Source organism: Chrysochloris asiatica, unplaced genomic scaffold, assembly GCF_000296735.1.
Source record: "Chrysochloris asiatica unplaced genomic scaffold, ChrAsi1.0 scaffold00092, whole genome shotgun sequence".
NCBI lineage: Eukaryota > Metazoa > Chordata > Mammalia > Afrosoricida > Chrysochloridae > Chrysochloris > Chrysochloris asiatica.
The window spans coordinates 195,274-210,591 of record NW_006408610.1 but is presented as its reverse complement, the minus strand read 5'-3'; the positions used below and the strand labels follow the sequence as shown (position 1 = coordinate 210,591).

Here is a 15,318-nt window from a genome sequence, read left to right as displayed (position 1 = left end):
ACCCCAAACTGGACCATAAAAATGGCAAAAAATTATAAAGCTTCTAAAAGATTAACAGAAGGAAATCAAGATGAGCTTGAGTTTGATTGTGAGATTTTAGATACACCACCAAAAATAAAAACGAAAACTGGAACTTCATTAAAATAAAAAATTTCTTGTTAAGGGAATGAAAATATTTGCAAAACAATGATAAAGAACTTGTTTAAAAAAATATAGAGAACTCTCAAAGCTTAACAATATGAAACCAACCAATTAAAAAATGAATAAAAGATCTGAACAGGTCTCTTCGACCTGTGGCAATAAGCAGACATCTCAGATAGGTGGCAAATAAGCGTCCGTTCTAACTCAGCAACCCTTTACAGGGTTTTCAAGGCTGTAAATCTCAGGGCGCAGAAAACCTTATCTTTCTCCAGGTGGATTAGAGCTGCCAGCATTGTGGTTAGCAGCCCAATGCATAGCCCACTGTGCCACCCGGGCTTCCATCACATGTCGTTGGTGCCAAATGCCACTAAGTCAGTTCCAACTCATAGCAACAAACCCTATATAGGGTTTCTGAGAAGCAGCTAGTGGATTTGAAATGCTGACCTTGTGGTTCCAAGTCCAGTGCTGATCCTACAGTGCCATACAAGGAGCCATTGTTGTTGTTAAGTGCCATCAAGTTGGTCCTGACCCATAGCAACCCTGTACAGAGTTTCCGAGGCTGTAAATCTTTATGGGTGCGGAAAGCCTCATCTTTCTCCTGCAGAGCGGCTGGTAGTTTCAAACTGCTGACCCTAAGGTTCACAGCCCGATTCATAACCACTACACTACCAGAGTTCTCATACAAGGAGCCATTTGTTGTTCTTAGGTGCTGTCGAGTTGGTTATGACCCATAACGACCCTGTACAGGGTTTCTGAGGGTGTAAATCTTTATGGGAGTAGAAAGCCTCATCTATCTCCCGCGGAGCAGCTGGTAGTTTCGAACTGCTGACCTTAAGGTTCGCAGCCCAATTCGTAACCACTACGCTACCAGAGCTCCTTACAAGGAGCCCTTAGGGAATTGTAAATCAGAACACTAACAAGAGACCATTAAACACCTATTCCAATGGAAAAAATCCAGAACAGTGATCACATCCCATGCTGACGAGAATGTGGAACAATACTAACTCTCATTGCTAGTGGGAATGCAAAACAATAGTTACTCAGGAAGACAATGTAGCAGTTTCTTACAAAGTTAATGTATTACCTAGTAATGATAACTCCTTGAAATTTACCCAAATTAAGTTGAAAACTTATATCCGCATAAAAATCTTCACAAAAATGTTTACAGCAGCTTTATTCATAATTGCTAAACTAGAAAGCAACCAAGATGTCTTTCACAAAGTGAATGAAAAACAGACTGATATATCCTTACATGGAATATTATTCTGTGGTAAAAAGAAATAAGCTAAAAAATAAATAAACAAATGAGAAGACCTAGAGGAACCTTAAATGAATATTGTTATATTGAAAGAAGCCAATCTGAAATGCGACAAGGGGCCTTCAAAAAGTTCGTGTAAAATTCTATCATCTTTTAATTCAATTATTCCACAAAACATTGAAACCCCCTCATACTGTGTGATTGCAACAATATAATATTCTGGAAAAGGTAAAGAATATATTAAAAAGATCAGTAGCTGCCAGGAGCTGTTGGGGAGAATAGAAGGGCTGAGATCTGGGGGATTTGTAGAGTAGTGAAGTATTCTGTATGATACTTTAATGGTAGAAACACTGAAATCAAAAATGTCTCAAAGCACATAAACAAGGTGAATTCTAAGGAAAGCCTATAAACTGTGGACTTGTTAGCAGTAATGTATCAATAATGTTACATCAATTTTAACAAATGTGCTACACAAAAATAAACAATATTAATAAGAGATGTTAGATTTTAAAAGTCTTAAAATAATAACATGGTAAAATAACCCAATTAGAAAAATAGGCAAAAGCTATTTCTCCCCAAGAGTATATATATAAAGTTGCCAAACAAACACTTTAGGAATTTTAGGAACTACAAATTAAGGAAGCACAAGTTAAAACTATGAGAAATCACTATATTCCTATCACAATGGCTAAAAGAAAAACAAATGGCAACACCAAAACAAGACCACTTACATACTGCTGACAAAAAAAGGTTAAGGTGGTAGAACCAATCTGGACAGCTTAGCAGTTTCTTTGAAAACAAAATATGCAATTATCATATGACCTGGCAATTGCACTCCTGGGCATGGACACATTAATGATTGACAGAAAGTATGTATGTGTGTGTGTGGGTGGGTGGGGGGCAGCAGAGGCAAGGGTATATGCTTAAAAGGGCAACTTTGTAGTTTTCAACTGTTGAGTGTCTTGATTTGTGCTGTTAAGGGCCATCAAGTCAGTTCTGGCTCATAGCAACCCTGTATAGGGTTTCTGAGTAGCAACTGATTGGTTTGAACTGCCAAGCTCATAGTAAGCAGTTCAGTGCTTATCCTACAGTGCCACACCAGGGCTCATCTTGACTATGTTGCTGTTGTTAGGTGCTGTCCAGTTGATACAGATGCATAGCGATCTTCCCCAGTTTCAGTAAATTAGGTCTTCCATCTACAAACAGTCTCAATTCAATTCCCTCAGCCCTTTCGTCCAACTAGCTGGCGACCGCTCTGCTTCTCTTCCATAGATAGATAACCCATGCCCTAGTTAGGATCTGGAGTCCTGGTGTGGAGCTGTGGGTTAATGCACAAGATTGCAAAGCCGTTTTGAACTTCAAGATTAGCGGTTCAAGCTCACTAGCTGCTCCTCTCAGAAACCCTATCCAGGGTCGCTATGGGTCGGAACCAACTCGATGGCACATAACAACAACAGTTAGGATCTGCTGCCTCTGACCTGGGTTAGTTTCATCTCCTAAGAGTTGTTGGTTATTATTTTTCCTAACAGGATGCTGTTTTGAGGAGTTGCCATGGAGTCATGTGGCCCCGTGAACAACATGCTTGATCCTGCCCCATCTGCACAATCTTTGATATGCTGCTCAGCTCTGTTGTAGCCACTTTGTGTTTGGAGTGCCTTCAAACCAAGGAGGCTCATCTTCCTTACAGCACTGTATCAAACAATATTCTGTTGTAATCTCTAGGCTTTTCAGTGACTAATTTTTGGAAGTAGATCCTCAGGCCTTTCTTCCTAGTCAAATCACAGTCTGTAAAGTCTGCTGAAACCTGTTCATCCTGAGTGACCCTGCTGGTATTTGATATATTGATGGTATATCTTCCAGCAACACTGCAATATGTCAGCCACCACAGTATGACAAACTGATGGGTGGTGGTCTAACATGATATTGGGCCCCAGTTTCTTTGCTTGACTTTAAACGATCTCTACTACCATGTGGGTTTATTTTTCTCTTGTCATCATTATCACCTCATTCTTTGCCATGTAGGATTTCTCACTTCCGTCAACCAAGTCATGTTGCTCCTCTTGACACAGCACAGCTCTAGGTATATAATTTGTGCTTTAAAACCACACACACACACACACACACATATATGGGACCCTACCCAGAGAAGAAGCGACACCATGGATGGAGGCAAGTATGATGACATCGAGAGCTAGCTAGAGCAGCTGAGGACTCTAGACTCATGAAAAGAGAAAGGCTGTGTGCTGGTGACTAGCAGCAGGCTTGCAGAATGTGCCCTTGATTTTTAAAAAATGATTATATATCCCTGAGTGTTTTTGTGTACATCAAAAAAATAACAAAACAGAGGAACTAAAGTAAATACTGTTGAATGGTGATGCATGGAAGGGATTGTAATTGTTGCAGTGATATGAAATAAAACATGATAAGTACAAAATTGTTGTTCTCCCATGTAAACTACCATTCAGAGCACAATAAAAGCTTTAAAAATATGTGGATGGATAGATAGATAGATAGATAGACAGATAGATAGATAGATAGACAGACAGATAGATAGATATGGTGGTGTGGTGGTTCTGTGCTGTGGAGTCAGTTCCGACTCATAGTGACTCTGTATAGGGTTTCCGAGACTATAAATTTTTATGGGAGCAGAAAGTCTCATCTTTCTCCTGCGGAGCCGCTGGTAGTTTCGAACTGCTGACCGTGAGGTTAGCAGTCCGACCTGTAACCACTATGCTACCAGAACTCCATATATAAACACATAGTATACACACTATATACACATGTTTGCTGCTCATAGAAGGTCTCATCATCGGGGATCACTATGTCCTAAAATTGCAAAACCACTAAGAATCCTAACCCAGTCAAGTTGACAGAAAGCACTTAACTAGAACAATGTATAAACACACATATGTATAGGATAAGCACTAGACTGGTAACCCCAAGATAGGCACTTTAAATCCACCAACTCCTCTTGGAAATGTTATACAGGGTCTTTATGAGTCAGAACCAGCTCGATGGCAGGCACACACACATCTCATAGCAACCCTATATATAGCTTCCGAGGTTATAAATCTTTACAGGAGCAGAAAGCCTTACCTTTCTCCTACAGAGCAGCTGGTGGATTTGAACTTCTGATCTTGTGGCTAGCAGCCCAATGTGTAATTCACTACACCACCAAAATTCCATATGTATATATGTTCCACTTAACAACAAACACACACACACACACACACACGGGAGAGTCAACAACTGTCAGCACTCTAGTTATACTGAAACATCCAAATACTGCTGATGACAACATTGAGTGTGCATGTGAAATGATTCTGTTGAGTAGACGAGTGACAATGGATTATGTGACAAATTATTTGCAAATCAGCCATGGCACTGCCAATGAAATAATCCCCAACAGACTTGGGCTTCAAAAAGTTTGTGTCACATGAACACCGAACCAACTCACAGAAAAACATAAACAGAAGCATTTGGATATCAGCAAACAAAATTTGGACCCATAACTTGAAGGAAGCTAAGTTTCTTTTTTAAAAAATCATTACTGAGACAAGGACTCATCACTAGGAGCCTGAGTGTAAACAGCAGAGTATGGAATGGAAACATCCTCAATGGTCAACCAAGAAAACATTCAAAAGTCAACCATCAGCTGGAAAATTGATGCTTACAGTTTTCTGGGATTCTCAAGGGCCAGTATTGGAATTCCATCAGGAAAAAGGTTCAACAATCAGCAGTGTTTATTTCACTGAGATGCTCACTGAAGAACTGAAGCCTAAACTTAGGATTAAACGCAGCGGACTGTTATCCAAGGGCACTGTGATCTTGCATGACAATGCACAACTGCATATTTCTGCCCACAATATTGACACTCTGCAAAAATTTTGTTTTAAGCTGAAAAGGCATCCTTCCCTAAAACCCTGATTTTGTTCCATCTGACTTTCACTGTTTGGTCCCCTGAAAGCAGTCCTTAGAGGACAAAGATTCACTTTTGATGAAGAATTGAAGACAGCAGTACATTCATGGCTTGCAGATCAGCCAAAAACATTTAATAAGGGAACACAAAAGCTGTTGACAGATGGACAATGTGCATTGAAAAGCAAGGAGATTATGTTGAAACATGATATATTTGTCTTTTCTAAAAGTTGATTGAAATACATTCTACAGCCAGGTAGTAGTGTGGTGGATTAGGAGCTGAGCTTCCAACAATAATAAGGTCAGCAGTTTAAATCTACCAGCTACTCCATGGGAGAAAGATAAGGCTTTCTGCTCCCAAAAACACTTACATCCTCGGAAACCCTCTACAGGGTTGCTATGAGTCAGAACCCACCAAGCAGAGTTCAGCTAATTTTTGAATCACCCTTGTACAATGAAAGCAGTTTGTATCTAACAGCCGCTCGGTGGGAGAAAGATGAAGCTTTCTGCTCCTATAAAGATTTACAGTCTTGGAAACCCTATCCTGGGTCACTATGAGTCAGAATGGACTCGATGGCTCACCACCACCACACACTGGGTATGATGCATTATACTCTTTTTCCTATATATGTGACTGTGTATACTTCCATTGCCTACATGGAAAATTTTCCTTTATATCTTCAACAACAGACAAGACCAATTCATTTTTCAAGGCCCAGCTTAGACCCTACCTCCTCATAACATCTTCTCACATCACTATTGCCAAAAGCCAACTCCATTTTCTTTTAACAGCAGAGAACTTAAGTTTAAGATTGACAGTTGACAATCAACAGATTACTTAGTACTTTTAATATTCTTTTATATTTTTGGTGTAAGAGAAAATACAGTTGATCTTTGAACAACTTGGATTTTCATCAGTGATGCTAATCATCTCTGCATGAACAATTGGTACCTCCAGTAAGATATATCACACAGTAAAAAGTGATCTCTTACGATTCTTACATCATGTTTTGCATCATGTTTAGTGCAAGATCACAAACCTTGAATATCATCAAATTGCCACAAGTAATAATGAAAGGGCTCCCAAAAAGCAGAGAAAAGTCACAACGTTAGAAGAAAAAGTTCAACTGCTTGGTATGTACAGCAGATTGAGGTCTTCAGCTGCAGTTGCCATTTCAAGAGAAATGAATCCAGAAGGGCCATCGTCAAACAAAAGATCATTTGTGAAAGTATCACTGCAGCAGGCAAGAAAACCTTGTACTTTTTGCAAAATATTTTTTATCTCACATTGAAAATGCAGCTTTTATGTGACCACAGTAAGTAATACATATTAATATATATAAAAATATGTGTTATCAGTAAGGCTTATGGCCAACAGTACTTAAATTTTGGGGTGTTAAAAATTATACACAGATATTTGATTACATGGGGTCAGTGCTCTAATCCGGTGTTACTCAAGGGTATTTTATTAGAAGCCAGAGAGTTATATGGATAGATCACAAGTTGACTTATGATTCAAAGAATTCATCTGAATAATGAGGCTAGTAACCATTATGACAAAAGGGACCAATAGAGAGAAAGTATATAAAAGACTGAACAGTGAAAGTGGCATTACTTATAGCTTCATGTGCTTCTCTCAGCAACCAGTTGGACACCACTCAAGATCATAGACTGTTCAAACTATTGTCCTGGGGACTTCTCATACACACACAAATGAATAACTTAATGCTAGCCAATTTTACATGAAATTTCAAAATGATGATGAGAATATTTGCATACACTTATAAAAAATTTTTTTACAGTTCTTCTATTGATTCTTTTTTTTCCTTTTTGAGTAAGGGTTTGAATAGAAAGTAATCTAGAAGTTGCCATCAATCAGAATCACAGGCATGTGGGAATTATGTACTAATTACAACTTTATCTAAACTATAAATCACAACTTATGTTTGGAAAACATTTAATTTTTTTTTATGGTGAAATGTAAATAGAAGCCATTAAAACCTTCATCCATAAAAATATACTGATTTATACCAATTATTCCAAAAGTGGTCCCAAAATCAACATCAACTTCACCTAGGAACTCCCTAGAGACGCAAATTGTCTGGCCCCACCCCAGACTTACTGAATCGGAAACTTTGGATAAGGCCTAGCAATCTGTATTTAACTAAACCTCCAAATGATTCTGATATATGAAATTAAAGAAATAATCAAACTTACCCTCCTGAGAGAACAGGTAACACTACCCGAACAAAGGGAGGATCAAATGGAAAATTATCCTAAAAAGTAAATTAAGTGCAATTAATTTTAAGAACATTTTTCATATTGTATAGTCTATAAGAATGTGTACATTTAACAATCGTTGTGGAAAACTGTGGTGGGTCCACAAAAAGACTAAAAATAGAACTGCAATTTTTGTTGTGTGTCGAGTCAGTTCCAACTCATAGAATCCCTGGATAGGGTTTCCAAGAAGCAGCTGAGTGGGTGGGTCTGAGCTGCCGACCCTGTAATTAGCAGTTCAGTGCTTATCCTACAAAGTCACACCATGACTTCAGAACTGCAATATGACCCAGCAATTCCACTTTAAGATGTATACCCAAAAGAATTGAAAGCAGAGACTCAAACAGAGATGTATATACCGATATTCATTGAGGCACTTATTCACATTATAGGTTTCCCTTGCTACCAGAAAGAAGTATTCCTCTGAGATCTTTCTTCAGCTAAGATGGCGTAAAGTGAAGAAGAAGCATTTACCATTAATTGGTGATTAGGTGTCAACAAGTGGTTCTGACTCATAGCGACTCTGTATAGGGCTTCCCAAGCTGTAAATCTTTACGAAAGCAGAAAGCCTCATCTTTCTCCTGCAAAGCAGCTGGCATGATTTGAACTACTAACCTTACAGTTAGCAGCCCAGCTTGTAATCTACTATGTATGCTACCAGGGCTCCTGATATAGATTGGGAAAAAATGGAGAGTTCCCAAACCCAAAAAACACTCTACCACACCACACCAAATATATAATACCCAAACTAACATGAACATAAAGTGTTCATTCACACACAATTGGTTCATAGCTTTGTATGAGTAGAATTCTTAGGGAAGACCTGTGGTAACACCTCTCTGGCTGCTCAGGGTGTGTACTGTCTCTTTAATGGCTTGCTGAAAACAGGCTCACTGCAAAACAAATGCTGATGGCTAGTTTCACTTTTCACCTATTTTTGTTGGGCAAAAATCCCCTTTGGATTTATTTCCATTTGCAAAAATAGGAACTAATGTAGGTCTTTCATAAAAGTGAACTGGCATAAAACTAACTTTCAAGAAGAGGGAGGATACCTGTAGCCAAAAGGTGGGAACAACCTAAATGTCCAACAGCAGATGAATGGATAAACCAAACTGTGGTACATACATACAATGGAATATTACTCTGCCAGCACAATAAAGCAAGTCTTGAAACATGCTACAATATAGATGGAGCTTGAAGACATTTATGCTGAGTAAAATAAGCCAATCATAAAAGAACAAATACTGTATGACCTCACTAATATAAAAAGCTAAGAAAAGGCCAAAAAAAAAAAAGTATGGAGACCAAAGTTTATTAGTAGTTACCAGGTGTGGGGAGTTGGGGACGAAAAACGAACGAAAGGAGGTTGGGGCTAATTGCTTACTGAGTTTTAATTTATGGTGATGGAAAAAAATTGCATTTATTAAGGAATGTTGCAGCTGATTGTTGGTAAGTACTGTTAATAAACTGTGTACTTGAATTGACATAAGCTGTGGGATAGATATATTTACAACAATGAAAAAAAAAAAAAAAAAGGTTGCTGAGGCTGCTTATGTATATCCAAACACTGCATAGGATTTGGTTCATTAACTTGGACGTTTAGAGTCATGGTTTCATGGGACATCCTAGTTAATTGGCCTAATGTGTTCTCCCTCCTAGACCGGAACTCTTAGTTGGCAAGCAGTCTATCCACCTGGAGCAACAGAGAAATCAGGAATAAAGAGGAGAAAATGGGTTCTGTGGTCTCCATGAAAAACTGCCTCCTTTGCCATGAAACCAAAAGAACTGAACAGCTATCATTATTGAATATTTGACAAAGATCCTATAGACAAATTCTGGTCAAAAGGGAAAAATGCTACACAGAATTTCGTATTATTATGAATCCCAAACTTTCAGGATGAATTCCTGAAACTACTACCCTGAGATAATCCTTAAACCTAAATCAAAAACATCCCCTGAAGTCTTCTTACAACCAAATTGCTAAGCTTACTAGTTAAAAAGGTCAGCCTTTAGCATTATGCTCTTTTAAGATCTATCTATATGTGGCGCTGTGGAGTCCTGGTGTGGCGCTGTGGGTTAATGCGCTAGACTGCACAGTTGGTTTGAACTGCAAGGTTGGTGGTTCAAGCTCACCAGTCGCTCCTTGGAAACCCTCTAGAGGATCGCTATGGGTTGGAATCAACTCAACGGCACTTAACAACAACAACATATGTGGTTCTGTAGGGTAAGGCAAATGTATGGAAGCAAAATATAAAAAGGCAAATATAACTGGACTGCAAGGTCAGTTTGAACCAAAAGGTCCATGGTCAAATTCACCAGCTGCTCCTCAAAAACGCTGTACAGGGTTGCTAGGGGTTGGAACCAACTCAACAGCACTTAACAACAACATATGGGACCAAAGTGACAAGAGCAACTCAAGATTAGATGGGAGTCATAGGGGAAGGGAGTTTATGTTAAGGAGTGAGGAACAACTGGTAACAGGAAGGCAAGAATGCTGTACAAGTCTAACAATGGAATCAGTGTCACTGAACTGCAAAAGTAGGAATTACTGAATGGGGTTTTTCTCAGCAAGAATAAAATAACAATTTTCTCAGCAAGAATAAGATAAAAAATTTACAGGTATACACATCTTGTTATCAGACAGTTGTTGTTGTTAAGTGCCGTCAAGTCGGTTTCGACTCATAGCGACCCTGTACAGGGTTTCCGAGACTGTAAATCTTTACGGGAGCAGAAAGCCTCATCTTTCTCCCACGGAACAGCTGGTAGTTTCGAACTGCTTACCTTGCAGCTCACAGCCCAATTCGTAACCATTACTAACAGAAGCTCCTTTATCAGATAGTTTTAGGGTCATAAAAATAAAAATAACCAAAACTAAAATAAAAACTAAATCGTATAAAAATGAAGTTGAGGTAAGTTTTGGTAAAGTCACTGATGTATGAAGGGGCTCTCTTTTAGTAAAACTGTATAAAAACACTATTTCTATAATGATGTTGTTGTTAAATGCCGTCAAGTCAATTCAGATCCACAGTGACCCTGTATAGGGTTTCGGAGGAGCAGCTGGTGAGCTTGAATCACCGACCTTGCAGTTCAAACAGCTTTGCAGTCTGGCGCATTAACCCACAGTGCCACAACAGGGTATATATAATTCAAACTAACACTCTGTCTGAAAATTATAAAAAGTAGACAAACATAATAATTACAGGACTAAGAACATGGAAACTGAGTAAAATTCACAGGCTCAAGAGGGCTAGGAAAAAAAAACCCTGGAGTTTAGGGTCCCAGAAAGGGGCCTGACAAGTCCCACAATTTAGGTTGTGACCCTGAAGGACATGCTGCAAATTGTCCTGAGTGACAAGGAATCAAGTCTAGCTTTAAATCATCTCAATCCCTGGTTGGATTAGGTGATGTTGGCTTGCTAATGTCCAAGCCCCTGGCAGAGGCAAGTATAAATCCTTTCAAAAAGAGTATCATCCAAGGCTTCAAATTACCTCAATGACTTTTCATATATGACGTCTACCAGTAAAAATAATCAGCCATATGAGACTTACAGACTTAACCAGAAAACAAGAAAGGCAAACAACAGACACAAAACCACAAGGAAATGGGATAACAGAATTATTAGACACAAACTTTCTAATAACTATTCAGAACATGATGTTGGAAGCACTGTAGGACAGGCACTAGAGTGATTCAAATCCACCAGGCTGCTCCTTGGACGCCCTATACAGGGTCACTGTGAGTCAGAAATGACTGGAGAGCACTTAACAATTCAGAACACCTGTGCAAGGAAAGGTGCCGATTCAAAACTCTTTACAGAGACGTACTGTAAACAATGTTACCAAACCATCCTTTCCAGGGCACATTCTGGGTTTGAAATGCACTGCAATGGCCACACAGAACCCAGACACCATGCTCACAGTTATGGGGATTAGTAGGGAAATCAATAGGTTACAACTGAAGGGTCAAAAATGTTCAGGGCAAAGGTCTTCCAGTCACAACCACCTCTCAAGTGCCATGCCCATAGGCAGGACCTCTCTGGTCTTTGGCTCCTTGGCTTGGCCTCTGTCCTGCACTGGCAATGTTACAAAACTCTCTTAGGACAGTTGATGAATGCTCAAAAGGCCTACCACTCCCCATCATAAGCTTCAGCCTGAAGGCACTCAGCTCTAGCTCCCTAGGTCAGCACACCTAGCTCCCTCAATTAAGTGCCTGGAGGCACCCCACTCTGAAAGCAAGCCTCCTGCCCAGCTTTATTTGCTCCATAGGCTGGGAATCCCACCACTCTGTCTCATGCTCTGGGGCTCTTGGTTCTACCACTGCTGTTGCTCCTCTGTCACACTCTGGTGTCACAGCTTTTAGTCCCTGAGAGTTCGGAGGCTCAGTGTGCAGGGATCTTGAGGTCTCAAGAATGAGCTCCACTCTGGTCTCTTTTTGATGGTGTGAGATTCCCCCATCATGTTTCTGAGATGGCTCATTTTACACCCATGTTAGAGTTCCAAGTTTTCATGATAACCTTGCCAGCAGTCACTCACAACAGAATCATCAGCATTCTCCCCCAGGCTTCACCTTCCCAGATCCACCAGGAAAAATTGTTTGGTGGGAGTTTACAAAGCTGATGGCTACAAGAGACATTAAATGCCTCACTACACCATGCCTATTAATGATAAAAATGAACCATATAGAAATTTGAAACTTAAAGATGTAATAACTGAATTCACTTAACCCCAACATAAACTCAGCTATGAGAGACTCTGTACACTAGAAAATAAGTCAGAAAACATGCAGAGATAAAAAGGTAGACGATACAGAAAAAAGCCAGGCATAGGCAAATCTATTGAAAAAACTTATCACATGCAAGTACAATCCTAGAAAGAGGAAAAAAAATGTGACAGAACCAATATTTGCAGAAGTAATAGTTGAAGATTTTCCAAATTTGATTAAAGATTTCACAAGGTGGTTATGCTCCCACAAAGATTTAAAACCTCCGAAACCCTACACAAAATCATTATGAGTTGGAACCAATTCGATGGCACAACAAATACTTCAAGAGAAAATGGAGGCTGATAGAGAATGCCATCTTCAAACGCTGAAAGACTCTAGCAATTTATACGCCATGAAAACAATGTTCTGTGCCATTGAGTTGGTTCTGTGCACATGTACAACAGAAGGAAACACTGCCTGGTACTAAATCATCCTCACAATTGTGCTTGAACCCACTGCTGCTGCCACTGTGTTACTCCACCTCATTGGGAGTCTTCCTCCTTCCTTTTGGCCCTCCACTTTACCAAGCATGATGCCCTTTCTCCAGGGACTAGTCCCTCCTAATAATATGTCCAAAGTATGAGAAAGTCTCGTCATTCTGACTTCTAAGGAGAATTCTGTCTATACATCTTCCAACGCAGATTAGTTTGTTCCTCTGGCAGTCTACGGTACTTTCAGTATTCTTTTCCAACACCATAACTCAAATGCATCCATTCTTCTGTGGTCTAATTTTTACATGCATTTGAGGCTACTGAAAATACCATGGCTTGGGTCAGATGTACCTTAGTCATTAAATTGGTATCTTTGCTCTTGAACACTTTAAACGGGTAAAAATACTCTTCAAAAACGTAAAGATGTTTTCCTTAACAGCAGATCCATGCTAAAGGAACTATTATTTAAGAAGGAGAAATATAATCCTTAGATGCAATCTTAGAGATAGATGCAAGAAGGATGAAAAATTTTTAAAAAGAGCAAATATGTAGACATAAATGAATATTAACTGTATAATAACAACCTAAAAACAGCACTTATTTGGGAAAGAGTACATAGCATCAGAGTGTATTAGGGTCATTGCATTTATTAGAAAAGGGAAAACAATTTATACTCAAATTTGACAAGTCAAAGATAACATATAGTTGCAACTGCAGGGTTGTTGTTGTTGTTAAGTGCCGTCAAGTCGGTTCCAACCTACAGTGACCCTGTATAGTGTTTCTGAGGAGTAGCTAGTGAACTTGAACCACAGACTTTGCAGTTCAAAACAGACATTATAGTCCAGCGCATTAACCCACAGTGCCACATCACGGGTACAATTGCAAGGTAGTAAAGAAAAATAAAGGAGCACAGAACTACAGTGTGTCACCATAGGACCAGCACTGGACTGGGAACCATTAGTTCAGCAGTTTAAACCAACCAGCTGCTCCTTGTAAATCCTATACATGGTCACTATGAATTGAACCAGACTTGACGGCACTAACAACAACAGAGATAAGAAACAGACTAATAGAGATGAGAAACTTAAGTTTAGAAGAAATCAAGAGAAAGAGATAAAGCATCATGGAACAAGAAGAACCAATACAGAGCACTTCTAAAATTATAGATGTAAAATTAAGTATCAGTAATAACAAATAAAAACAGACTAATTGCGCCAATTAAAAGACAAAAACTGTCTGAATGGATAAAAATACATGAATAAACTGGTGAGTTAGGAAAAAAGCCCCAGTTAATCCTCAGGTTACCAAGTACAATTCTGAATTTTGCAAATTCTCATTCTTGGACACCTTCCATATTTTCAGAACCTTACAGATTTCCAGAAGAACAAGAACTTTTTTTCCTTAGTGAACGGAAGCAAAAAAATGTTCACTAAAATTGCCAAGCGTGTTAGAGGTCAGTCCCTTGGTGGACAACAGGAAGTCAAGAAGACTGAGCCTCACTTCCTACAGAGGAACAGAGTAATGGCATATACCCTCTCTCAGTTCATGCAGGAATGTCAACAAGTCTACCTCCAATAACTACAGTCAAACAAAAACAGGTTAAAGGAAGCAAGTAACACCTTTATCAGAAATCAATCTGTGGGTAAGGGAGTTAAACATTTTATCAGATTATTTCCAGGAACAAAAATATTGTTTTAAATGGGAAAAAGACTAAGCAGTATAATTCCAACCCTGTATCTACCCCTGTTACCAGCTTCAAATAAGACTGTGGGGAACATATAAATGATCAAAGTCCAATAGTACTAAGAGAAAACGACCAAGCATAACTGACAGCTAAAGCAGATGATCTCACATTTCTATTGTAAGGCAGAAATGAAGAAATCTACTCAGCAAAAGGTACAAAGTCACTGATAGTTATTACTTCCAAATAAATAGGTCACCATTTACCTCAATACACATGAAAGATACACACCTTATTTAGTGTCAGGGTTTTTTAATTTTAGTATGTGATCCCAAAAAAAAGTTTTAATTGATTATGTGGCAGTGTTGGTGTGACGTCAAGTCAGTTCTGACTCATAGGGATCCTATACAGGGTGTCTCTGAGACTAATTCTTGATGGAAGTAGAAAGTCTCATCTTTCTCCCTTGGAGCCACTGGCAGATTCAAACTGTTGACTTTGCAGTTAGCAACCCAACATGTAACCCCCTACACACTATCAATAACTACCTAGTTGTAAGCAGTTCTTTAGAATAATCCTGCTATATCAAAAGTTAGGAGCTCTTCTGGAACTCAGTAAACAGGTGTTACAGAGACAAAAGAAAAAAAAAAAAATGATCGAGGATGTCTATTAAAATAGAAGTTTGGGTTATCTTAGTGTCTCAACTTGTAATCATCCTCCATTTTATAATATGACATAAGGAGAATATCCTTGGGGGTATGGCCTGGTATGAATATTCTGACAAGCTCTCCTTTTCAAATTCTTTATCCAACTCATAATCACCTGATCTCCTCCAGTTCTTGGGATAAGGGCTA

The 15,318-nt window shown here is 39.0% G+C and overlaps 1 protein-coding gene across 2 annotated transcripts in view; it reads right to left on the bottom strand.

The window, feature by feature from the left end:
* Nucleotides 1-15,318, bottom strand: part of UBE2Q2 (ubiquitin-conjugating enzyme E2Q family member 2) — an 84,187-nt gene that overhangs the window by 13,154 nt on the left and 55,715 nt on the right. For both annotated transcript variants that reach the window (XM_006866452.1, XM_006866453.1), the window contains one exon: nt 7,535-7,593. In XM_006866452.1, coding sequence (XP_006866514.1) covers nt 7,535-7,593 — 59 coding nt within the window. The remainder of the gene's footprint in view (nt 1-7,534; nt 7,594-15,318) is intronic.